Source organism: Canis aureus, chromosome 25 (genome assembly GCF_053574225.1).
Source record: "Canis aureus isolate CA01 chromosome 25, VMU_Caureus_v.1.0, whole genome shotgun sequence".
Classification (NCBI taxonomy): Eukaryota; Metazoa; Chordata; class Mammalia; order Carnivora; family Canidae; genus Canis; species Canis aureus.
This window is the reverse complement of record NC_135635.1, coordinates 2,873,624-2,896,147: the sequence shown is the minus strand read 5'-3', so window position 1 is coordinate 2,896,147 and position 22,524 is coordinate 2,873,624. Positions and strand designations below refer to the sequence as shown.

The window sequence follows — 22,524 nt, the reverse complement described above, 5'->3', positions numbered from 1 at the left end:
TCCTAGAGCAGGGCTGGGCTCGGAGAAAGTCCTCAATTCTTGGTTGTTGATCTAGAATTTGGTTTGGCAGGATTAGGCCTGTACCCATCAGAATCTACCCCGGGCTGTGCCAAGCCCCACGGGCGGGGAGAAGTGCTTGAGAAGGTACCTGCCGTCGCTCAGGGGAGCCCCCGCATCCGTGCTGGCCGAGGCGGCCACGTGGTGCCCGGGTGTGCCAGGAGGTGCTGGCGACCTAGGTCAGCATGAGAAAGCCTCCTGATTGGATGATGGGGCGGGAAGGCTCTCTGTGTCCAGGTTGCAGGTTGCCCTGGTCTGAAGGTATCATTAAGTCCTTGGAGCTCCCCCCACCAAAAAAAAAAAAAAAAAGTCCCTGGAACCCTTTCCCCATTACTGGAGAATCCCCCCTGTTTGACCTGTACCCGGCCGGTCCCGAGCGGAGAGATAAAAACAGACACTACAGCTCTGTCCATGGACAAATCTCAGCACTTTATTCATCCCTTGGCAGGAGGCGGGGGCATTGCTCTCAGGATAGTCAGCCAGCCAGGTGGGGTGGCTGGGATACGTGTTGTCTGCCCACATAGTAAGTACAGCACTGATATGCAGAAACAGGAAGGGAAGCAATAAGTTAAAAGCCACATAAGTTATGAAAAATAATATATATATATACTTTATATATCTCGTATCCCCACTGAGGATTTGCTCCCTTGGAAACCAATAAATAGGCAGAGAAAAAGCAGCAATCAGCACCCTTTTGGGACTTCAGGGATGAGTGTATGTCTGAGTTCTCTCCAGCCTGAGATTCCCGCACAGGCGTGGAGGACCTTGAGGCCTTGCTGGGGCCGAGGCCTTGGGGGACATGTCCCGGAAAGTGAGATGAAGGAATTGAAGACTGGGGTCAGCAGAGGGATGGGGCGAGGGGCAGGGAGGGAGTGGGGCTGGGGGGGAGGGTGGGTGGTGGAGGGGGCGGCCGGAGCTGCCAGGATCCCCATGCAAGCCCCAAAAGTGAGAGCCAAGATGAGGAAAGAGGCATGCTCCTCCCAGCGCCAGATCTTCTCTTTGGATGCAGAATTCCTTTTTGGTTGTCACTGGGGCTCCCCAGCCCAACCGGAAGGGCTCAGAGACTCCCAGACCTGCGTGGACTGTGCCTTCTTCACGCACCCCTCACCCCGCCGGGGCAGGCAGGGGAGTGGGCTTTGTAGGAGGAGGGGGCGGTCGGGGAAGAGAAGAAGGAGCTCTAACCCCACAGGTGTGGGATGTGCCCGGCTCCTCAGTAAATGAAGAAGGGGTGGAGGGGCGGGCCGGGCTGTTTGGCTTGATGGAGAGAACAGGGACCCCGAGAGTTGGGATTTGTGGGAAATGGCCCAGGGTTTTGTGGTGGAGGTGGCGCTAGGGGTCTCCAGGGCCTGGGACACCAAAGCCAGGATTCAGGCTTGGGAATCGCCTAGGCGTGGGGAGGGGTATGTGTGGTGGGGGAGCAGGGGGGCAGAGAGCTTGCACCCTGGGCTGGGTGGTGAACCCGGGATGGCAGGGAGGGGAAGAGAGGGCCAGATTCCCCTGCCTGGTGTCAGGCTGCCATCTGGCCTCCCTCTCACAGGGGGTTTGGTTTTATCGTGGCAAGAAGAGCTTCTGGAGAAGGAGCCAGGAGCTGCCTGGGCAGCCTGTGCAATCCTGACTGGCCCACGGTGAGGGCCCCGCGGGAGGAGGGAAGGGGCACGCGTGTCTGGGCTGACCTCAGAGGTCCAGGCTCAGGTCCCACACACCTGGGAAGCTCCCTCCCTTCACTCCCTAATACTGTCAGGTCTCTGGGGGGCCCCAGGTGGTGCTCAGCACCCAGCCTCTGCAGGAGCTCTGGATGTGGGGAGGGGGCCCAAGCCGCCCTCCTCGGCTCCTGATCCCTGGCTGGCTGGGGTGGGTGGACGAGGGCGCCAGCCTCGGTCCTGAGGCAGAGGCAAGGTGAGGCTTGATAAGTGAGTTTAGGGCAAGGGTTGGGCAAAAGGGGTCAAAGGTTCCTTGGTCAGAGCCCTCTGTTTGGGGAGGAGCCTCAGAGGGGAAAGGAGGTGGAGACACACCTGACCCCCGATTCCAGTTTACCCAGTCTGGCCAGAGGTTGGAAGGGTAGGACTGAAACGTTGAGATGGAGCGGGCGTGCTTCTGAATAGCCGGGGACACTCCCGTGTGCCCCCCAGCTCCCCGCAACCCACAGAAAAGCAGCCCCGGCTTTGAACCCCCTCCCTTTCAGTCCCGGATCAGGCTTGCCTCCCGTGCAGCCCGGAGGCTCCACACCGCGGCCTGAGTCTGGCTGGAGGCCCTGGGGCGGCCGGGAGGGACCTGGGCGCCTGGGTCCCGCCGCCTTACTCTGAGACCTCGGACTCCTGCGACAGGAACTTCTCAGACATTTCAGTGATTCTGATCACGGGGCCTTTTTTGTTCTTCTTTTTCCGGGAGGGAGCCCTCGCCGCAAGGCCGGGCTTGGAGGCCGCTACAGGGAACATAAGGGGGGGGCCAGGGAAGGGGCTGCAGGTTTGGGAGCCGCTTGAAATAACGCCTTCGGGGCCACGATGCCCCGCGCCCTGCCCCCGTCCCCACTGCGGGCTCCCGGGGAAGGAGACTCACCGGGTCTGGATCTGGACTGCACCACGCTGACCACGGCGGCCGAAGGCAGGTCCATCCTGCGGGAGGACGGGAATGGTGGCACGTGGAGGGGCCTGTGGCCTAAGCCCCTGCACCCCGGCCCTGGGGCCCTGGGAGCGGCAGGCGGAGGGCAATCCTTGCTTGTTATTCCCGGCCCTGGCCTGCCCTGTGGTGTGACCCTGGGGAGCCAGTTCGTCCTCTCTGGGCCTCCGTTTCCCCTCCCTGCACAAATGGCTAACAGTCACCGCCACTTCACCGTGACGGACGTTTGCGTGCAGAATCGTCTTAATCCTCCCCCCGGAGGCTATGTCATGATCAGCCCATTTTCCAGGTAGGAAAACTGAGGATTTAATGAATGGGCCAAAGTCCCGGCTTGTAAGTGGCTGAGCTCGGGACAGGATCCCAGGTCTTCCCTCTGGCGGCATCCTGCTGGCGGGGAGCTGGCCCCTGTGGCACTGGTCACCATCCGCCCCTCCACGGCCCCGCCGCCCACCTGCACTCCTCGCCCTCCACCAGCTTGCGGTAGGTGGCGATCTCGATGTCCAGGGCCAGCTTGGTGTTCATGAGCTCCTGGTACTCGCGCAGCTGCCGGGCCATGTCCTGCTTGGCCTGGTGCAGGGCGGCCTCCAGCTGGGCCAGCTTGTGCTTGGCGTCCTGGAAGGCCAGCTCGCCCTGCTCCTCGGCCACCTTGATGCTCTCCTCCAGCTTCAGGCACTGCAGCCAGGAGCACAGAGGGAAGGGGTTTGTGAGCCCCGGGCGGGGGCGGGGGGAGGAGAGAGTGGGCCAGGAGCCCGTCTCTGCGCTCCGTGGAGGTGTGCAGGGCAGGGGGGTGTGCGGGGCAGGGGGCAGTGTGCAGGGCAGGGAGGCAGTGTGCAGAGAGGGGGGTGTGCAGGGCAAGGAGGTGGTGTGCAGGGCACGGGGGTGTGAAGGGCAGTGGGTGGTGTGTAGGGCAGGGGGGATGCATAGGGCAGGAGATGGTGTGCAGGGCAGGGAGGTGGTGTGCAGGGAGGGGGGTATGCAGGGCAGGGAGGGTGTGCAGGGCAGGGTGGGTGTGAAGGGCAGGAGGGCAGTGTGCAGGGCAGGGGGGATGCGCAGGGCAGGAGGTGGTGTGCAGGCAGGAGGCAGTGTGCAGGGCTGGGGGCTGAGCAGCGGTCCTCTGGGGTGTGGCTGTGGCAGTGCTGGGGCAGGAGGGACCTGAGGAGCCCGTGGAGGAGGGAAGCCCCCCCCCAGGAGCCCGCCCCATGACTCCCTGCAAGGAGGCCTGGAAGCCGGGCTTCGGCCCTGCCCCTTCCCACCAGGCCGGGCTGGAGGCCCCCAGGGAGGAGGGGGCTCTGGAGTGTTGGTGGGGCTCCCTCCCGGCGGCTTACAGAGTCCCTTCACAGGCCACCTCGTGTGATGCTCACAGCTGTCTTAGGAGGACACGAGAGGAAACTGAGGCACGGTGCCTCCAAGTGACCTGCCTGCCCAGGGTCTTGCATGTGCTCAGCGTGTGTGTGTGTGTGTATGTGAGAGACAGAGAGAGAGAGAGCGCCCCTGCATTCCTCCCTGCCCCCCATCCCCCAGGCCTGGCTCCGGGACTCACGTGGCTCTTGATGGAGAGGATCTGGGATCGAAGCTTCTGGATGCGCACGTTGAGGTCTGCGATCTCACTGCGGCTGGTCTGGAGGCTGCTCCCAAACCCAGCTGCGCAGGCGGCCCGCTCCTCCAGCTGGGGGGCGCGGGGGTGACGGTGAGGGGCGGCCCGCTGTGTCCCTCGCAGCACCCGTGCTCCTCGCCCCCTTCTTCTCTCTGGCCGCCCCCCCCATCCCCTCGTGGTCCCCAGTGGCCCCGCGGTGCGTGAGCTTCTGGAGGCCGCGGGTCCTGGCCTTTCAGCTATTGCGCGGCCGCCGCGTGCGCCCCACTGCCCGCTCTCGGGCCTGGAGGTGACGTGGGCGCCCCCCGCCAGGCCGCTCAGCCCCAGCCCGCGCCCCAACCTGTCTCCGGGAGTGGACCTCGGCTTCCTCCAGGCTGCGGGCCGCGATGGCGTCGTACTGCACCTTCACCTCCTCCACGATGCCGCTCAGGTCCACGGGGCAGCGGCTGTCCACGCCCACGGTCACCGACACGTCCTTCACTTGGGCTGCCAGGTCCTTCAGCTCCTGGCCGGGCGCAGACACAGGGGCTCAGGGCGGGCGGGGGGCACCAGCATCCCCAGGGCAGTGGAGCGTGCCCCCCCCATCTCCCAGACAGATGACCCCACGTTACCGACCCCTGCCCCTCGCCCCAGTTCTGACTCTGCGACGTAGCTCACCACCTGGCTCACCCACAGCCTGGTGTCCCCCTGGGTGGAGGGGGCCGGGCAGCGAGGGGTTCTTGCCTCCGGGGGCTCACCCTGTGAGCCTGTTTCTCTTCTGCGTCCCCGTCCTCCCGAGGTGGGACCCTCTCTGCCTGGTGGATGCCTGGCCTGGGAGGGTTCAGACCCCCCTGACCCGTTATGGCTCAGTGGGTGCGGCTCAGCGCCCCCCCCCCCCACGGGGGCTCCCTGAAGGTCTGGGACCCACTGTCCTCTGCCCGCCTCTCCCAATCTGGAAGCTGGCGGCTCAGTTCGTGGAGAAGGTACTGGGACAGGAACCCATGAGCGATGAGGGGCAGGAGTGGGGCTGGAGGCTGATGAAACTGTACTCCCTGCCCCCCCCACCCCCCTCCGCAGGGCCAGAGGCTGAGGTGACATCGCGGCCACCCTGGGTACTCGGGCCCCTCCCCACCTGGCTGACCAGCTTGCCTACCACAGCGATGCGGTTTGGCCCTAATATTTCCATCGTCTCCCCATCCTTTAGGCTCCCTCGTTCCCTGTCCTTTTTCTTTGCTTAGAAAATGCCAACCCGCATTCTCAGAGAGCCCCGGAAGGGTAACCCCTCTCATTTCCCCCGGCGGGCGGAGGGGGGGCCCGTTACAGGTCAGGCTCCGCACTGTGTTTTCTAGGTGTCCTTGCCAGGCCCCACGGCGACCGCTAGCCCCCCTTACAGAGGGGAAAGCCAGCGGGCACAGAGTCCATGGAGACAGCTGTGGGCGCAGAGGGGTCCCCAGAGTCCTTGCTGCTCCTGTAAGCTCCCTCGGGCCGGCAGGGCCAAGGGGGGAGCCTCGGTCTGTCTTTCTAGCCCCAGGCCGAGCCCGACGGACAGCTGTAGGGCCTGAATGCCCAGGGTTGCCTGGAGAGGCAGGTGGGGACGGGGACTTCCTACGGGGCTGCAGGTGTCACCTTTCAGGCCTGGGTGGCGTCCCCAGGAGGTGCTGGGCGGGGCTGGGGCGGGGAGGAGGAGCGAGCGGCTGAGGCCAGCACTGCACTGGCTGAGTGAGTCAGGTGGCAGGGAGGGGGCAGGCGCCGGGAGGGAGGGTGTGGGGCGCTCAGGTACTCCTACATGTGCCCTTCACAGTCCGCCCGGACCTTTACCTAAGTACTTCGTTCAGCAAGTTTTGCTCATTGTTCCCATTTTTCTGATTGCCTCACCTATATTCCTTCCTTCCTCCCTCCCTCCCTCCCTCCCTCCCTCCCTCCCTCCCTTCCTTCCTTCCTTCCTTCCTTCCTTCCTTCCTTCCTTCCTTTCTCCCTCCCTCCCTCCCTCCCTCCCTCCCTCCCTCCCTCCCTTCCTTCCTTCCTTCCTTCCTTCCTTTTTCTCTTTTCTTTTCTTTTCTTTTCTTTTCTTTTTTTCTTTTCTTTTACTTGTTTGTTTGAATCAGGATCCAGAGGATCCATATATTGCAATTGGTCCATAGGTCTCTAAGTCTCTCATTTTATAGCTGCCTCTCCATCTCTCTCTCTCTCTCTCTCTCTCTCTCCCCCTCCGTCCCCCCTTGGCTATTTTTCTCATTGAGAACACCGGGTCGCTTGCCTTGTTGCATTCCACATAGTCTGGGTTTTACTGATTGCACCCAGTGCTGGTGTTGAACCTTTTCGTCCACCCCACCCATTTCCCGGAAACCCGCGGTTGGAGCTGAGGCCTGCTAAGATCCAGGCTCAGTATGTGTCTCATGACTATTCTGACCTCGGTTGCTGACTTTGGGCTCCCTCTGGACCCTGGGTCTGTCATTGTGCACCAAGAGGTTGTGGCGAGCCCCCCGGAGCCTACACCAGCAGAGGCAGGTGCTTCTGACCTATAGCTTGTCACCCCGTGGGGTCGGCCAGGTCAGCTAGAGCCTCGGGTGGGTGGATGGGGGTAGGGGGGCCGCCCCTCCCCTGTCTGCTAGCTGCCTGACCCTCCCCATCAGCGTCCCTGGTGACAAGGACCGGCTCCTGCAAAAGGAAGCTTAAGGCAAAGGCCTAGCTGGGGACAACCTGTCTCTATCTTGGGGCTCGCAGGACCCTGAGCCTGGTGGCCAGCTGCCCCTTGAGGTCTCCTGATGCAGGATTTTAGTCAGTCTTCAAATGAACTTAACTGACATCTCTGGGTGAAGGCAGGGGGCAGCCCGGCCCCTTGGCGGAACAAGGTTGATGTTTTCTAAGACTCATGTCCCACTTCCACTGCTCAGGAGCCCACGAGAGGCTGACATTTCCTACATGGCACCTGTTACACCAGCCAGGGCTTGGCTGTGGACGGTTTTGGGGATGCAGTTCTGCGATTTCCTTGCAATGGGGGTCGGTGGGCATCGGGACCAGATCGAGCCCTCTAGCCCAGGCCTGGGTTGGCATCTGTTACGGGCCAGGAAAAAAGCCAGGGCGCTGTGGGAAATACCGGAGGAGGGCCTCTCCGGGCAGGAAGAAGGGATTGGCGAAACGGAGCTGATGGAGTGGCCTCGGGTCCTTTCCGGAGAGGGGCAGGGGAGCCTGAGCCTGGTAAACAGGAGGAGGAATGGAGGGTTCAGGACGCCTGCAGACCTGTTCAGGCACGCCGGCGCCTGCTGGGCCGCAGAGGGTATAACAATGCTGGATTGTGCGCTGCCACCGTGGGCCGGGCCCTAGGGGGGATGCGTGCTTCCAAGTCGGCAGGAATGGAGCCAAGGTACGGCTGAGAGCTTCTCCTGGGAGCCGGAGCCTGAGGAGACTGGCACGCGTGTGACCAAGCCTCTGTGGTCCACGGGTCAGGGTAGGCGGCGCCTGGGAGCTTAGTGTGCTGCTGCTCGGTAAAATATAGTGCCCGATGGCACCAGGCCCTGCCCACTACCACTGCTTATTAGCCGCGCGACCCTGGCCAGGTCCCTAGTCCTCTCTTAGCCCCTGTTTTCTCACCAGCTAACACTTATTAATATTCACCAAGCTTTAGGATGTACTGACAAGCAGATCCCCATAACAGGCCGGGGAGCAGGCTCTGCTATTTTCCCTACTTTACAGACAGGGAGATTGAGATACAGAGGGAGAAAAGAACGTGCTGGAGCTCATGGAACCACTAAGCCGGGATTCAGATCCACGCTGCCCTAGAGCTTGTGCTCTCTTAGTCATTATCCCTACCCTCTTAGGGTTGCCGTGAGGAGTGAGATTACACCTGGAAAGCACTTGACGTGGGGCCTGGAGGTGTAGCAGGTGCTCAATAAATAGTAGCCGAGGATGCTATTCTTGTAACAGGTGAGAAGCTGGGGGCGAAATGACCAGCCTATTCCTGGAGGAGCCTCCCTCGTGCTACGAAAGCAGGCGCCAGAGCAGCGTAGACACCCCAGGCTCTCTTTGCAGTGAAGGGCATTCTGGGAGGTGCACTCGGCTGCAGGGGGGGTGGGGACAGCTGGTCTCCCTGGAGCAAGAGCTTGTGGGTGGGGCAGGTGGTGTTCTGGCTGGAGGCAGCCAGGCCCCAAGGGCGCCGGGGAGCTGGGGTGTGCCCTGGACACTCGGGGAAGTGTGGGCCCCGGGGTGCTCTCCCCGGCTCATGTCCCAGGAGCTGAAGGGCAGAGGTGTTGCTCGGGAGGCAGCAGCGTATGCATGAGGCCCTGAGTGTGTGTGTGTGTGTGTGTGTGTTGGCACAAGGGAAGCGCTGTTTTCTGAAACACAGAGGTGGGCCTCCAAGCCATGCTTTTCGGACCTGGTGTCTGCTCTAGAGTTGGAGCTGGGGTGTCCGGCCCTTCCAGGGCTACGCCCATCCGGCCGTGTTTTCCTTTCACCCGAGGTAGCCAGGGCTGGCACCCGCCTTTGCTGACACCTGCTTGGTCCCCTGCGGTAGCCACGAGCCACAGGTGGTCGTGAACACTTGAAAGGTGGCTCGTGAGAGCTGAGAGGAGCTGTAGGTGTAAAATGCATCCCCGATGTATGCCCTGCCTTCGGCCCAGGGCGTGATCCTGTTCTCACATCGGGCTCCCTGCATGGGGCCTGCTTCTCCCTCTGCCTGTGTCTCTGCCTCTCTCTCTGTGTCTTATGAATAAATAAATAAAATCCTCAAAAAAAAAAAATGTGGCCTCTAGAACGACAATTACATATGTGGCTCTCCTGTTACAGTTCTCGCAGCGCCAGCTTAGAGACCCCTGGTGGGGGGAAGCTTTGTAGCCTAGGATCAGTGTTGCCTTCCCAGCCCGCAGTGGTCCCCGGAGAGGACTGCAACCCTCACAGCCGACGCCAGCTTGGCACCTCGCTGCCTCCCAGAGGGGTAATCAGTGCTCTATGCACGGAGCAACCCCGCGTCCACGGCGCGGCCGTGCCGGCACGAGCCATACCGTTACCCATCCGTACCACCCACCGCAGGACCCCCAGAAGCACCCATCACACTTAGAATGAGGTCCAAACCCCACTCGGGCCCCGAGGCCCTGTGTGTGCCGACCCCTTGCCTGCTCTGCTGTAGCCACAGCTGCCCCTGCCTCCCCACTTCATCACCAGACTCGCCCCTGCCTTAGGTGCTTGCAGAGGCCCCGCTTCTGCCCGAAGCCCTCTCAGCTCTGCACGGGCCGGGACCTCCCCCGTCTGGGCCTCCCCTCACTCGTACCTCCTCTGGGACGCCCCCCCACCTTGACCGTCCCCTCCGTGGGGTTCCTTGCAGCTCGGCCTTGTTCACTCTCCCAAATGGTCTTGCTCAGATGTTTGTGTACTTGCTTATCACTTGTCCCCTCTTAACTGAGCGGAGGCCCCCGAGAGCGTGGGCTGTGCCCGGCATGCTCCCTGCTGTGAGATCAGTGCTAGGCACCCGGCAGGCGGGCAGTGAACGTTTGTTAGATGGATGAATGCATGTAGGAATCAGCCTGGTATTATGCTGAGGAAACTGGTTTTACAGATGAGGAAACGGAGGCAGAGAGAGGCGAAATAACTGCCCAAAGCCACAGAAATGGAAGAGAAGAAAGAGTCAGGAGTGGGGTGCAACGGCTGCTGGATCCAAAGGGAGCAGGGGCCAAGAAGCCTCGTGGAGTGCCCGGGCCCATCGCTGGCCGCGCCTGGCCTACCCCCAGCCAGTGTCTGCACCGGTAGGGCCTTTGTCCCGGCTCAGAGCTTGGGCCCTGGGCTCCCCGAGATGCACAGAGCCAAGTGGGGATCCTGAAACGCTGGCTCTGAGGCCTGGCTCTGCGGGGAGTCGGGGCGGAGGAACTCCTAGGCCCCTTCTCAGGCCAGTCAGCAGGCCCTGGAACCCCAGTGGGGGCCCGACCCCCTGGCCCATATGCAGCCTCGAGGCCTAACGTCCGGGACGCTCCACAGGACGAGGCCACCGGGCTGTGGTCAGCAGCCCCTCGAGCCATTTTAGCAGGACTTTTAATTTAATTTGTATTTTTTAAAGATTTACTGATTTGAGAGAGAGGAAGAAAGAGATAGAGCGAGGGGAGGGGCAGAAGGAGAGGGAGAGAGAGGATCTCAAGCAGACACCCCTGCCGAGTGCAGAGCCCCACATGGGGGGCTCCATCCCACGACCCTGAGATCATGACCTGAGCTGAAACCGAGAGTCCGGCGCTTAACCGACTGAGCCACCCAGGCGGCACCCACCCCCTCCCCGCCCAGGTTCAGCAGAACTTTGTGATTGACGTCGGTCCCTGCTCTGCTCTTGGCTGCGCTGCCCTAGCGCGGCACCCGGGGGTTGCAGCACGCAGCCTCCCAGTCCTGCATGCCCAGCTCCGGCCGAACTGAACCCCGGCCCCCGTACCTCCTTGCTCCCCAACCGGGGACCTGGAGAGAAGAGCCGACCTGTCCCCAGGTAAGGGAGGGCGCCCGGAGGCAGAGTGGGGTGGAGGGGAAGCGTGCACAGCCCGCAGCAGGGCCCATCTGCAGACTGCGCTCGCTGGCAGTGCCCTAGGCCTTGTGGGTCACTGTTGTCCCCCCCGTACCTCACCCCGGGCTCAGCTGAGGGCTTAGGGACAAACCAAAAGGTATCTGGAGGCTCCTCTGTCTGCATTTACAGGGTCATTTTTGTTCTGGGAGATGCTAGCATCGTCTGGGAACCAAGGAATCTGACTGCAGGTCTTCCCCCCACCCCGAGCCCCGAGCAGGGGAGGGTGACGGGCACGTCTGTCCCAGCCAGGCCTGTGGGCGTCTGCCTTTGGGTCGCATGGGTGGGGGGTAGATTAGTTCAGGCTGTTCGAGATCTCCCGGGTCCCTGCCTCTCAGGCCACTTCTCCCCCCCCTTGCCTGGAGGCACCGGCCCCCCGCGGGCCCTCCGCGCTGGAGAAACAGGCTCTTCTTGAGCAAGAGGCCTCTTGGGCACTTGCCTGTGCTCTGTGAGATGAGGGATGAGGGGGCGTGTTGGGTTAGTGACAGCAGCAGGGGAAGGGATTCGAGACTGTTCCGTGGCCAGAAAAGGTGAGGGACTGCGGAGGGTTCCATGCCCCGCCGGACGACTCCCTTACCTGGGGACAGGTCGGCTCTTGGCTCAGGGGACACTGGCCCCATCTTCTCACCTGCTCGTAGATGCTTCTCATCAGCTCCACGAAGCTCTGCAAGCCTTTGAGCTTGGTCTCCAGCTCGGTCCGACGAAGGCACTCGGCATCCAGGTCCTGGGGGCGGGAGGCGGCTGACTGCCGGGGCGGGAGGGGTCCCACGGCAAGAGAGGGGTGCCCATCTCCCGGGGGGGGGTGGTTCCCGGGGGAGCCGCGGGGGAGGGCAGCTCCTCGGGTCTGTCTGCTTTCCCCGGGAGCCTGAGGGAGGGAGGGCAGAGGGCCCTGAGGAGGGAGCCCCAGGGGCAGGCGGGCGGGCTACCTTCTTCAGCTGCACGAAGGTGAACTCCATGTCTGTGCGCCTGGAGATCTCCTCCTCATACCTGGTGGGGTTCGGGGGGGCAGAGAGAGAGAGGAGAGAGCTTGGGGTGTGATTAACCCCCTGGGAGCCCCTGGAGCAGGGCTCGGGGCCTCTGCTGTCCCCTGTGGTGCCTCGTGCCAAGGAGGAAAAAGTGGCCCTCGCCCCGGGGCTGCAGCCCCTCATCTCCTCATCATCCTTGCTGAGCCCCTGACACCCGCACGGCCCCGGGGAGCAGGCAAACCAGCTTCCCGTTGCCTCGCTCCTCCTGCACCGTCAGCCAGTCCTCTCCCGAGGGCGCGTCGATCCCCTTCCTGGCTCTTCCTCACATTCACCTCCCCCAGGGAGCCTCTCCTGATTGCACAGCTCTCTCGCCCCAACTTTGTTCTCTCATCTTTTCCCTATCTCCTGCCCCCAAGAATCTCCATTTCCAGCAGGCCGCGCCTTTGGTGGAGTCTGCGGAGGCTGCCCCGCTGTCTGCCCCCAGCCCGCCCTCTCCCTCCTCCCCGCCTCCTCTCTGCATCGCCCTCCGGAGGGGAGAGCGTGGACGTTGCAGTCAGAGGGACGCACACTGGGTTCTTGGGGAGGCCGCTTGCTGCCCCCTCCTTCCTGGGCTCGCCCGTCTGTCCGGGTCCGTGCGTGTGCGCGTGCGTGGCGGCCCAAGCCCGCCCTGGTACAGGACACACGTGCACCGTCCGGACGCGACAGAGGTGAGCTCCCTCTCTCCTTAGATTTGCATCCTCCTTACTCGGGGCCACTTTGTGTTTGGCACAAGGATGCTGTTGGGTGGGAGACGCGGTCTCTGACCTTAACCCCTTCCTCTAATCAAACCTCTGTTGTGCCCCCCCGCGCTCCACCCCGGGGGGGGGGGGGTGTGTCTGCCCCCCACCGGCTCCTCAGCCTCAGCCCTGCGCCCTCAGCAGATGGGGGAACCCGCGGCTTCCTTTTCTTCCCTCCATTCCAGGGAAGGCCTGAATCACTGGCGGCTCTAATTACCTGCTCTAAGGCCTGCCCGGGTCGCCGACCTCACGGCGGGGCTGTGTCCCCCCGGCCGGCGCCCACGTCCGCTGGCTGCACCTGCCAGCACTCAGGCCTTCTCCACCAGCCTGACGTGAGAAGCTGAGGGGAGCAGACCCGAGTTGGTAAGAGCCCCCGGGGCCCCGGGTGTCCGGGACTCCGTGTGCATGGTGCACACTCGCCGTGGCTGCCGCTTTGGCTTCCCCGGAGCTGGCAAGGGGCTCTCAGGACACACGGGTCACGGGCGTGGGGTGGAGGGGGGACCAAGGAGACCGGTCTGCAGTCTGGGGCCTCCCGGGGCTCACGAGATGCCCGGGAAGCATTACTCGCAAGTGGGCTCCAGAGCCACGCTCCAGCGCTTGGATCCCGGCTCCTTGCTGCCTCGGGCGGGCCGCTTGTGTGCGCCTCAGTCGCGCAGCAGCAACGTCGCGGGGGGTATAGGTAGGACATAAGGCTTGGTACCCCCTGAAACCATTATTACCACCTGAGCTCCGCTCTAACACCCTGGCCCTCAACCCCTCTGCCTCGGCTGCAGCATTTCTGGAGACAAACCGTGGGAAGCCTCATTGGGGTTCTCGGCACTTCCATCCCAGACTCCCCACTGGGAATTTGGAGGCCTCTGAGGTCTTCCCTGCCCTGGGGGTAGGGGGTCTAGGGAGCCCTAAGCTGGGAAGCTCCTCCCTGGCTGGCCCTCCCCATGTAGGCCCAGTGGTCAAGGCTCTCCCCTTCTCCCCTCCCGTCTGGACAGCAGAGTTCATTCTGGTGGAGGGCAGGACCCTAGGGAGAGCTGTCCCGTGTGTGTGTGTGTGTGTGTGTGTGGGGGGGGGGTTCTGAGCTGCCGAACCTCCCCCTTACCCCTCACCGTCCTTCCCATCCTTCCGTATACCTTCCCTCCTCCCTTGTCACCAACTCTACTGGATTTCAGCCCTACTTCACCCCCTCGACCAGATGCTCTTGTGCAGTGAGCCTCCTGCACGACTGTACACGGCACCCCTGAGTCACTTGCTGTGTCGCCTTGGCAAGTGGTTTCCCCTTGTCGGGCCTCTGCTTCATCCTTACTAAATACAAGGCTTAGCTAGCTGATCCTTGGGGTCCCGGAGACATCAAAGCTTTTGGAAGTCTCTATCGCTACCGAGACTTGGGTAAATGCCATCTCCCCTACTCCACCCTCAGTGCCCTGCCAGTCTGCCAGCCACCGGTTCCCAAATCCATTCTCAGCCCTTTCCAGCTTGTCACACCCACCCGGGCCCCTGCTCCCCCTGCCACTCCCCAACCCCCGCCCCCCCACGACTTGTTTATTTCTAGGACTGAAGCTGATCTCATCGGCCTCCTCGGAGAAGCAGGGCGCACCCCTCCCTGTCAGGGCTTGGCCTGGCGTCTCCTGGCTCCTGGGCCCCCAGCCCCCAGGCTCTACACAGCCAGGCTGCAGCTTCCCTGGCTCTGGCCTGTGGCTCTAGAAGCCCCCCAACCTCACCTCCCCCAAGCCTGGTGGGTTTCCTACCCGGAGACGGGGAGACAGGCCCTGGGCCCAAATAGCAAGCTCAGGGCGCAGAGGGAAACCGGACGGACGGCAGGCCAAATGAGGAGGCTGAACCGGATTAAAGCAACAAGCAGCGCTTGTACAGAGCTTCCAGTTACACATACCCGTGGATGTGACCCGGCTGGGCTCACAGGGGTGGCCTCACGCCGTGGTGGCGAGGGTTGGGGGTGACACTTAGCACTCACGGCCCTGTGGCTGCGGACCGCTCCCTGCCCTCTCTGGGCCTGCATTTCCCTCCCTGTGAAAGGAGGATCCCGGGCCCCCATCCAGCCCCCAGGCCCCCATCCAGCCATTCTCTGATTCTTCGAGGGCCAAAGGGCTGCTGGATATCCGTGAAACCAATCTTGGGTCCTGGTGCCCACATGATTCCCCTCATCACGGCCAGGTGTGGAGCTGGGCAGCTCAGAGTGGGCAGTGGGCTTCCCCGTGGGTTTCTGTAGGAGCTCATAGGACAGAGCAGGGGCGGGGCGGGGGAGAGGCGGCCCCTAGGCCGTGCAGGGGCCCAGCCGTGAGGAGAGCCCAGGCCAGGGCTGCAGGTCATGCTTGCTGGCCAGAAAGTTCCAGCTAGACCCACAGATGAGGAAACTGAGGCTCCCCCGCAGAGTGCGGAGAGCTTCACCTGACCATCCCCTCTGAATATGGCCTGAGCATGGAGGGGTGGGTCACATGGAGGGGCGGATCCCTGGACTCCTGACAGGCTGCCCGAGCCCCACCTGGCTGGCTGTTCCCAAGGCTGCAGGCCTCACCTGAGGTTGGCAGGGCTCAGGCCGGGCGAGTGCAGGAGGAGGGGAGGGGTGGGTTCAGGCACATCCCGTCCTCCCGCACCCAGGCCGGCGGCCTCTTCAAAAGGAGACCAGATCAGGGACCCCGGTGGCTCAGGGGTTGAGCACCTGCCTTCGACTCAGGGCGTGACCCTGGGGTCCCGGGATCGAGTCCCACATCGGGCTCCCAGCATGGAGCCTGCTTCTCCCTCTGCCTGTGTCTCTGCCTCTCTCTGTGTCTCTCATGAATAAATAAATAAAATCTTAAAAAAAAAAAAAAAAAGACCAGACCAGAGGAAGGGGCACAGGGGCACAGCCAGCCTCTCTGGTGTGTCTCAGCCTCCTGGTCCTTGAAGCCTGCCCGCTGTGGGGCCAGAGATGCCACCTCTCCTCCGAGGGACCCAAGCACCTGCCTCTCCCGACTGCCCAGTTCGGTTCAGCAACCCTGTGCCAAGGACCACTGTGCGCCCGGTGCTTCAGCCCTCCGGGGGGCGGGGGGTAAAAGGCTTGCCATTTAAGGCTGCCGGGCCCTACGCTGAGCTCCCCACTTCCTCCTCACGCCAGCCTCAGGATGGTTCAGCATCGGCATCCCCACCCCACACAGGGGGATACTGAGGCTCGGAGGTTGACGACCTGCCCGAGGTCGCAGAGCTGGTGAGGGCTGGAGGCCAGCAGCGAAGCCCTTCCCGTCTAGGAGCGTCTCGCAGGCTGGGGCTGTGACTTCCCCGTCTCCCCAGATCGCTAGGAGACCACTGAGGTCACGGCAGGCGTCACCTACAGGGCACTGCTTCTTTAGCCCAAAGCCCCACCGGCTCGGCCCCTGCCTACCCCACGTCCCTTTCCAGCCCGCTCGAGAGCCAGTTTCCAGACCGCATCTGAGGCAGGAGCCCATCTGTTGCTCCCGCTGGCGACGCTTTCTCATGGCCAGTGGAATGCACGGGCAGGAGCCGGGCACAGGAGGGGGGCAGGGGACGGGAACTGCCTTGGTGCCCAGGCCCGGCAGGCACAGGGCCTAGCTGTCCATCCGCGTAAGACCGACTTTGCTGCACGAGGCACTATCAGGGAGGGTTGCTGTGGGCTCACCGCCATATCCTCCCCGTATTTTGAGTCCTGGCGGGCACATAGTAGGACCTCAGGAAGCACATCTGTAGTCAAGACATGTTCCTGGGTGCCCTGGGCCTTGCATCTGGGCGCAGGTTGGGCATCTGGGCACCCTGAGTCCCCGCCCGCGGCCCCCTGCAGGACGCTCCGTACCTGATCCGAAACTCCTCGACCTTCTCGAGCACCTGCAGCAGGTTGGCCTCCAGCTGTCCCCGCTCCTGGCTCACTTTGCGCAGCTCCTCCTGCAGCCGGCCCTGGTACTCCTCATAGTGGTGCCCGAGGTCGAAGGTGCCCGAGTCCTGGCCTTGCAGGAAGTGCCAGCGGGTCTCTAGCAGCTGGTTGCGCTGCTCCAGGGCTTGCACCTGGGAGAGTAGGGGGGTGGCGGTGAGAGGGCCCGGCGTGCACAGGGGGGGCGCGGGGGCCCCGGGACAGCCGGCCTGCCCGCATGGGGGCATCCCCGGGCGGCGGCAGCTCATCTGCTCCATGCTCAGCACCCCGCGGGCCGCACACGCAGTCGGATCACATCTGCAGCTCCTTGTGGCTCCAGCAGAAGATGGTGAGATAAGGAGGGAATCAGAAAGGGAGGGGCCGCTTAGCAAAGATTTCCTAGGGGAGGAGGGGCCGATGTGCCAATGAGGTGACAGGCCGTTGGCGCCCGCCTGGGGCGTGGGTGGGAGACCCCGGGAGAGTAAGGTGTCAGAGGCCCATCTCCCGCACCCGACAAGCCTAGTCTCATCTTGCCGCGGAAGCTCGGCTCGGTCCTTCGCTGGTAATCCTCCCGACGGCCTGCACTTGTAGCCTCCCCGAGCCTCAGTTTCCCCGGCTGGAGATTGGGAAGGACACGGCCCGCCCGGGCCACCTCTCAGGGCTGATTGGGAGAGGAAGCTGGGGGTGTGCTCGGGGCAGTAATACTCGCGAGTGTTTACGGGTTCCCTACTGTGCGCCAGGCCTTGCCCTGCACGCTTGACGGCCTCACCTCATCACATCCCACAACTGACGGGCTAGGTACGCCGGCCGCCGCCACACGGCGCAGGGGGGTTGGACGACTTGCCCAAGGTCGCAAAATTAGCAAGTGGCAGAGCCAGGGGTGGAATCCAGGGCAGTCGGGGCTTAGAATCTCTCAACCCCTACAACCCCACAGGCCAGTGTCGCGTTGGGCCCTGGGACGCCCCCTGCCCTTCCCGGACTGGCTTCTGCCTCTGGTTGGGGCCCGCGTGGCCTCGAGGGTGCGACGGCCGAGGGCTCCGGGCGCGGCTGCCTCCCCCCACGCGGGGCAGCCCAGCGCCCTGTCCTCTCCAGGCTCCAGCCGCCCTCTGACTGTCCTCCCCATCATCCCCGTCCCTCCGTCCCTCCCCGTTTGTGCTCCCAGGTCCCCCTCCTGCAGGAAGCCTCCTAGAATCACAGCTCAAGAGAGGCGCCCCTTCCTGATGAGACCCTCACTTGTCCTGACCTGCCACCCTCCCCGCCAGGCCAAGAACCACCTGCTCTCTTCTTGGGACCCTACGGTTAGGGCGCCCACGCCAGGGGCAGCTGGGAGACACTGGCTGGGCAGGCGCCCCGATGTTCCCTAAAGGCATGAGCGAGCGGCTGGCCGCCCCCCTGCCTGCTGCCAGCAGCCCCCCAATCACAGCTGGAAGAGCCCCCTTCAGAGCATCAGAGGCAGGAGCCCTGCGGATCGCCTGGTTTACTCTCCACCTACAGTCGGGGAGGTGGGGGCCCAGGGTGGTCCGGGGACTTGTCCGGGGTCCCTAGGGCGGCTTGCGGGCCACGCCTCCCCGCCTGGTGGCCGCTGCCCACCCTGGACCTTCAGGGACTCCCTGTTCCTCCTGAATCTGGTTTGCCAGGTGGGCCCTCCTCTTTCTTCCCGTCCTGCCCACATCCTTTTGGGTTTTCCCATGACACCCCAACATCCTCGAAGGGTTGGCATCGGGCATCGGGCAGCGGCAGCTGGAGGACTGGGCGACGGCCTTTGCGGGCTGTCGTTCCCCCGCTTAGCTCCCGCTTGCCCCGGACGTTGTGGGGCCGGCGCCGCTGGCACAGCCGAACAGGTTCCGTCAGCACGACCGTGAGAGGGTTTCTGTCTTGCGTGTGTGAGAGGGCTCGCTGGGGGGGCAGATACGTGTGCACCCCGCCTTCCTGGGGTTTTGACAAGCCAGAGCTGTGTGTTTACACTGAGGGCGAGGTGAGGGGAGAGGCGTGAGGCTCCTTCCTCCACCCCAGCAGCACACACCCTGCACCCAGGACGTCCTTCCCTTGGCCCCGGGCTTCCCTACGGCCCCGCCGGGAGGAGGCGCGCCTTTGGCTACCAGGCCAGCCAGAGGGCACCTGTGGTGGCAAGAACGGGGCAGCCCTTTCCCCTGCTGCCATCGGGGGAGTTTCTTGTCGTCTCAGTGGGTGGGGATGGAAACTCATCCAGGTGTGCAAGGCTCCTCCCTCTCCGGAACAAAGGCCCAGGGAGGGCTGGGTAGGCAGTTCATTGCTCTAACCTGTCAAGGCTGCTGCGCACTCACCTCTCAAGTCCCCTTCCTCCCTGTTCTGGCCTCTACCCCCCTCCCCCCGCCCTTACATGGCAGGTGGCAGCTCTAGGAGGGGCCTCACAGAGCAAACCCCTCGTCTACCTGCTCCCATTTACAGGTGAGGAAACTGAGGCCCAGAAGCACAGCACTCACCGAGGCCCAGCTCCCCCGCCCGTCTGCAGAGCAGGCCCAGACCGGGGTGGGGACAGAGGGAGCTCCCGGGGAGGGAGGCTTCGGGTCCCCAGCGCACGGTCCCCGCAGGCGAGCCTACCGAGTGGGGACCCCGGGGCACGCGGGTCCTTCTCCCTCCTTGGGGGATGGCTGTCAGTTGTCAAGTCCCCTGCCTGCCGGGAAGGGCTTGTTTGTGCCCCTGTGCGTGCAGGTGCCCACTGCATGGTGGCTCCGGCGACTTCCAGAGGCCACACAGGCCCACGGGCAGACGCTGTGGCAGTCCGTCCCTCTGTGTCCAGGCATTTCAACACCCCTCTCAGGTTCCCTTCTCACTGCCTCCTTATGTGGGCTGCTGGCCCTGCCTCAACCTCCCCTCCTGCTGCCCTCTCAGGGGCTGTGTCCCTACCCATCCTTCCACTGGCCTGAGCTCAGGGTCACGTTCAGAGCAGCAGCAGAGCAGGGAGGCGGCGAGTGGCTTGCTTACGGAAACACAGCCTGCAAGTGGAGGCCCAACACTGACTGCTCTCCGGGGACCCTTGGCCGACTCCTGGGGGTCACTCCCCATCCTCCTCTTCCTCCTCCTCCTTAGTGCTCCCTGATTTCTCTTGGCGCCTCAGAGGGCCCAGAGGGGCCGTGGACTTGAAGGGCTACCCTGCCTGCTTCTCCTCTTTGCCTAGAGCCCCCACCCCTGCACTGGGCATGGCCTCTGGCTCCCAGGCCCACACACTTCTTTCCAGTCCCCTATAAAGGGCCCCCAAGAGGCTGGCACCCACGGCTCCTTGCATCCTATCCTGACCCCTGGGCACCAGCCCCAGCCCCTTGGCCCCCTCCCTGTGCCCACGTAGCCGTCCTGTCCCCATGGCTGAGGCGCAGGGTGATATCAGCCCTGGCGCTCAGAGGAAAGCCACCCATCAGAGCCAAATTACATAGCTCACCAAGCATTCCTTTTAAGGGATTAAAGCGGTTTCGGAGGAGGTGGCTCTGCAGGGACCTGCCTCCCCAGGGCAGCAGGCTGTTTTCCTGGGGCACACGGCCCAGCGGCGCAGGGCTCTGCACAGCCGGCCAGGCCGGGGCCCCGCGGGAGGGAACGTGCCACCTCAGTGGATGGTTGTCCTTCTGCAGCTGTCACTTCCCAGCCTCATCCCCCGACCCCCGGTCACCCTGGGGTGTGAGCAGAGGAACGCTGGTCTGGGCACGTGAGCTGCGGGGAGAGGGAGATAAGCCCACGGACCCGAGGTCAAGTCCAGACTGTATACCTGGTGGTAGCGTGACCCTGGGCAAGGCCCTGAACCTCGGGACGCTGTCGCCGCGTCTCTACAGTAGGGGAAATAGGCACCGGGGAGCGTGCTCGGGGGCCAGCGGCGCACATTTGCAAGGTTGCCCAGAGAGCTGGGCGCGGGCAGATGCTCCGCACGCGTTCCTTCCTTCCCTCTGCCCCTCCCCACGGTGCCCACCCAGCAGCACACGGCGGGCCCGGGTCGGGGGGACAACGCAGACCAGGCCTGCGGCAGGGGCAGAGGACGGGCTCTGGTTTACTGAGCAGGAGGGAGAGGTTGGCTTTCCTCATCTGTCGGTGGGCACAAGGTGACTCCTTCCATGTGGTTGTCGAGGGAAACGGAGGCAAACGCGTGAGGCATCCTGCACGGTGCCTGGCGCGCGGTCAGCGGTGAAGGCAGCTGTTGCTCCCATGATGCTTACGGTCATGCCACAAGGCGGGGGGCAGAGCTGGGGGCCGCTCGGGGGAGTCTCCCGGCGGAGGGGAGTGGGGAGTGGGCTCGGGAGGCGGGCAGGGCTCCCTCGGAGCTCTCGGAGCCCCTGCCCCGCGGCGGGGACGGACAGCAGTGCCACACCCGCGTGGGGGTCTGGGGACGGACTCCCTCTCGGCCGTGGGTGCCACGGAGGCCTGGCTGCCCGTCTGCTTCTGACTCGCGACACCGATTCTCTGCATTCCTATCTCCTGACATGCTGCCGCGGCCTTCCTGCTGCTCAGCCTCCTTCTGGAGGCACCACGTGCTCCGCTGGCCCCGCTGACGCTTCTGGCCGCGGGAAGCTGAGCGGCGCCAAGGCCTGGAAAGGGGGGGGCCCTCGGGAGCCCGTCTCTGCCCCCTGCCTCGGGGCTGGATGGCAAAGCACGCCTCTAGCAGCCATTCCGATGAGAGGGTATCCTCCTGGCCACACTTGGGGCTCCCCGCTGGGGTCCCCCCACGGGGACAGTGACCCCAACCCACGAAGCACATTGTTGCTCAGACATCCCTGGGAGCCGTCCTGGGGCCTCTTTCTCCCCCAGTGCCCGGGCGGGCGGCTCAGGGCTTCCAGCTCTCTGTTCAGAGCTCGCCTGCCTGCGCCTCATTGGCTGGGGTCAGGGGTGGGGCATGATGCTCCAGAAACACGGAGCCCAGCCACCGGGCCAGGTCTGAACGTCCTTCCTTTTTAGGACCTCCCCGGCCCCCACGTCTGCTCACCTTGCCAATCAGGGAGGCAAATTTATCATTGAGGACCTTCATCTCCTCCTTCTCCTGGTTCTTCTGCTGCTGGATGGCTGGGTCCACTTTGAGGTCCAGGGGCACCAGCAGGCTGGAGTTCACGGTTACCTTGGGGATGGTGCCGGCCGCCTCGCAGCCTGTGAGGCTGCGGGAGCTGAAGCCTGGCCCGGGGGTCCCGCAGCTGCCCCATCCCGAGGTCCCAGGCCGGGGGCCGCCCGCAGGGGTCACCTCACAGCTGCTGAGGCTGCTGAAGCCAACGACGCAGGAGCGGCAGGCCATGGCGGGCCCCCGGGCCCGGGACGCGGGAGGGAGGGCGCGGGGATGTGAGCGAGCCTTCGAGAGGTGGCGGGCGGCTGGCTCTGGTCGCAGGCAGGGCAGGCTGGGGACTGAGGAGCAAACACCTGTCCTACAGTGCTCATTAGCTCCAGGAGGGCGGGACGCCTCCCAGCCCGACCAACCTGTTAGATGATGCGATGCTCCTGCCCCTCCCCCGGCACCAGGCACACATCTCCTCCCAGGGCCCGAGCCCTGCCCGCTGGAGGGGGCTGGTCACAGGCCCCCCCGCCGAGCTGGGCCCGGCTCCCGGGAGTGGGGGCAAGGCTGGGCTGGCTGGTGGGCTGGTGCGGTGGGGCAGCGGCAGAGGCGGGCCAGGCCCGCGGAGGAAGGACGGAGAGGGAGAGAGCGCGCACCTCTGACCGCAGACCTCACCGCATACCTGAAGCCTGACGTATCTGGGCTCACATACTTCTGGAAAAGATGAGGCAAGCCAGGCTGTGAGCTCCCGGAGCGCAGGGCAGCCGTCCTGGGCGGCGTGCCACCCTGGCACCGGGAAGCAGCACCTCCGGATTTATCTCCTCGCGGCCTAAGAGTCTGCCTGGCTTATCTTCTCTTCCTGTCTTCCTCCCTCTCCCCCTCGCTCCTTCCTTTGACCTGTGCTTCATTGAGCACCTGCTAGCGCAGGCCACGGTCTCAGAGGCCCGAGAGGAAATCCATGGCCGAGGCCAGGAGCGCTTGGCTTCGGACAAGTGAGAACTGGGCTCCAGGCTCGGCCTGGCCGCTCGCTGCCCTCAGGCGGGGCACCTGACTTCTGTGTCCAGGATGGAAATTCTGCCCCGACCCCCACGGGGCACCTCCACGGGGCTCCTCGGCGTATTCACAGAACTTGGTGGAGGGCAGGGCTCAAGGGCCTCGTGAACGGTGGCTA

At 64.0% G+C, this 22,524-nt stretch overlaps 1 protein-coding gene across 4 annotated transcripts; it reads right to left on the bottom strand.

Annotated features, from left to right (window-relative positions):
* Positions 1-465: 465 nt before the first annotated feature.
* KRT80 (keratin 80) lies at positions 466-21,991 on the bottom strand. Of its 4 annotated transcripts, none has more exons than XM_077869962.1 (9): positions 21,300-21,986; positions 16,304-16,512; positions 11,696-11,756; positions 11,347-11,493; positions 4,605-4,769; positions 4,214-4,339; positions 3,125-3,345; positions 2,614-2,669; positions 466-2,479 (listed from the first exon to the last, which is right to left on the bottom strand). In XM_077869962.1, the coding sequence occupies exons 1-9, from the start codon at positions 21,597-21,599 to the stop codon at positions 2,352-2,354; spliced, it is 1,413 nt and encodes a 470-aa protein (XP_077726088.1). In that variant the 5' UTR covers positions 21,600-21,986; the 3' UTR covers positions 466-2,351. The 4 variants fall into 4 exon arrangements, with proteins under 4 accessions (XP_077726088.1, XP_077726089.1, XP_077726090.1 ...); XM_077869963.1 differs by having other exon boundaries at positions 11,398-11,493; positions 21,300-21,979; XM_077869964.1 differs by having other exon boundaries at positions 2,416-2,514; positions 21,300-21,991.
* Between the last annotated feature and the right edge of the window lie 533 nt (positions 21,992-22,524).

Excerpts from the sequence above, each read along its gene's own strand:
- KRT80 (XM_077869962.1), bottom strand. The coding sequence starts at position 21,599 with ATGGCCTGCCGCTCCTGCGTCGTTGGCTTCAGCAGCCTCAGCAGCTGT. Across the intron at positions 11,757-16,303 it reads GTCGAGGAGTTTCGGATCAG|GTATGAGGAGGAGATCTCCA; the intron begins GTACGGAGCGTC and ends GAACCCCACCAG. Across the intron at positions 2,480-2,613 it reads GCAGTCCAGATCCAGACCCG|CGGCCTCCAAGCCCGGCCTT; the intron begins GTGAGTCTCCTT and ends TGTTCCCTGTAG.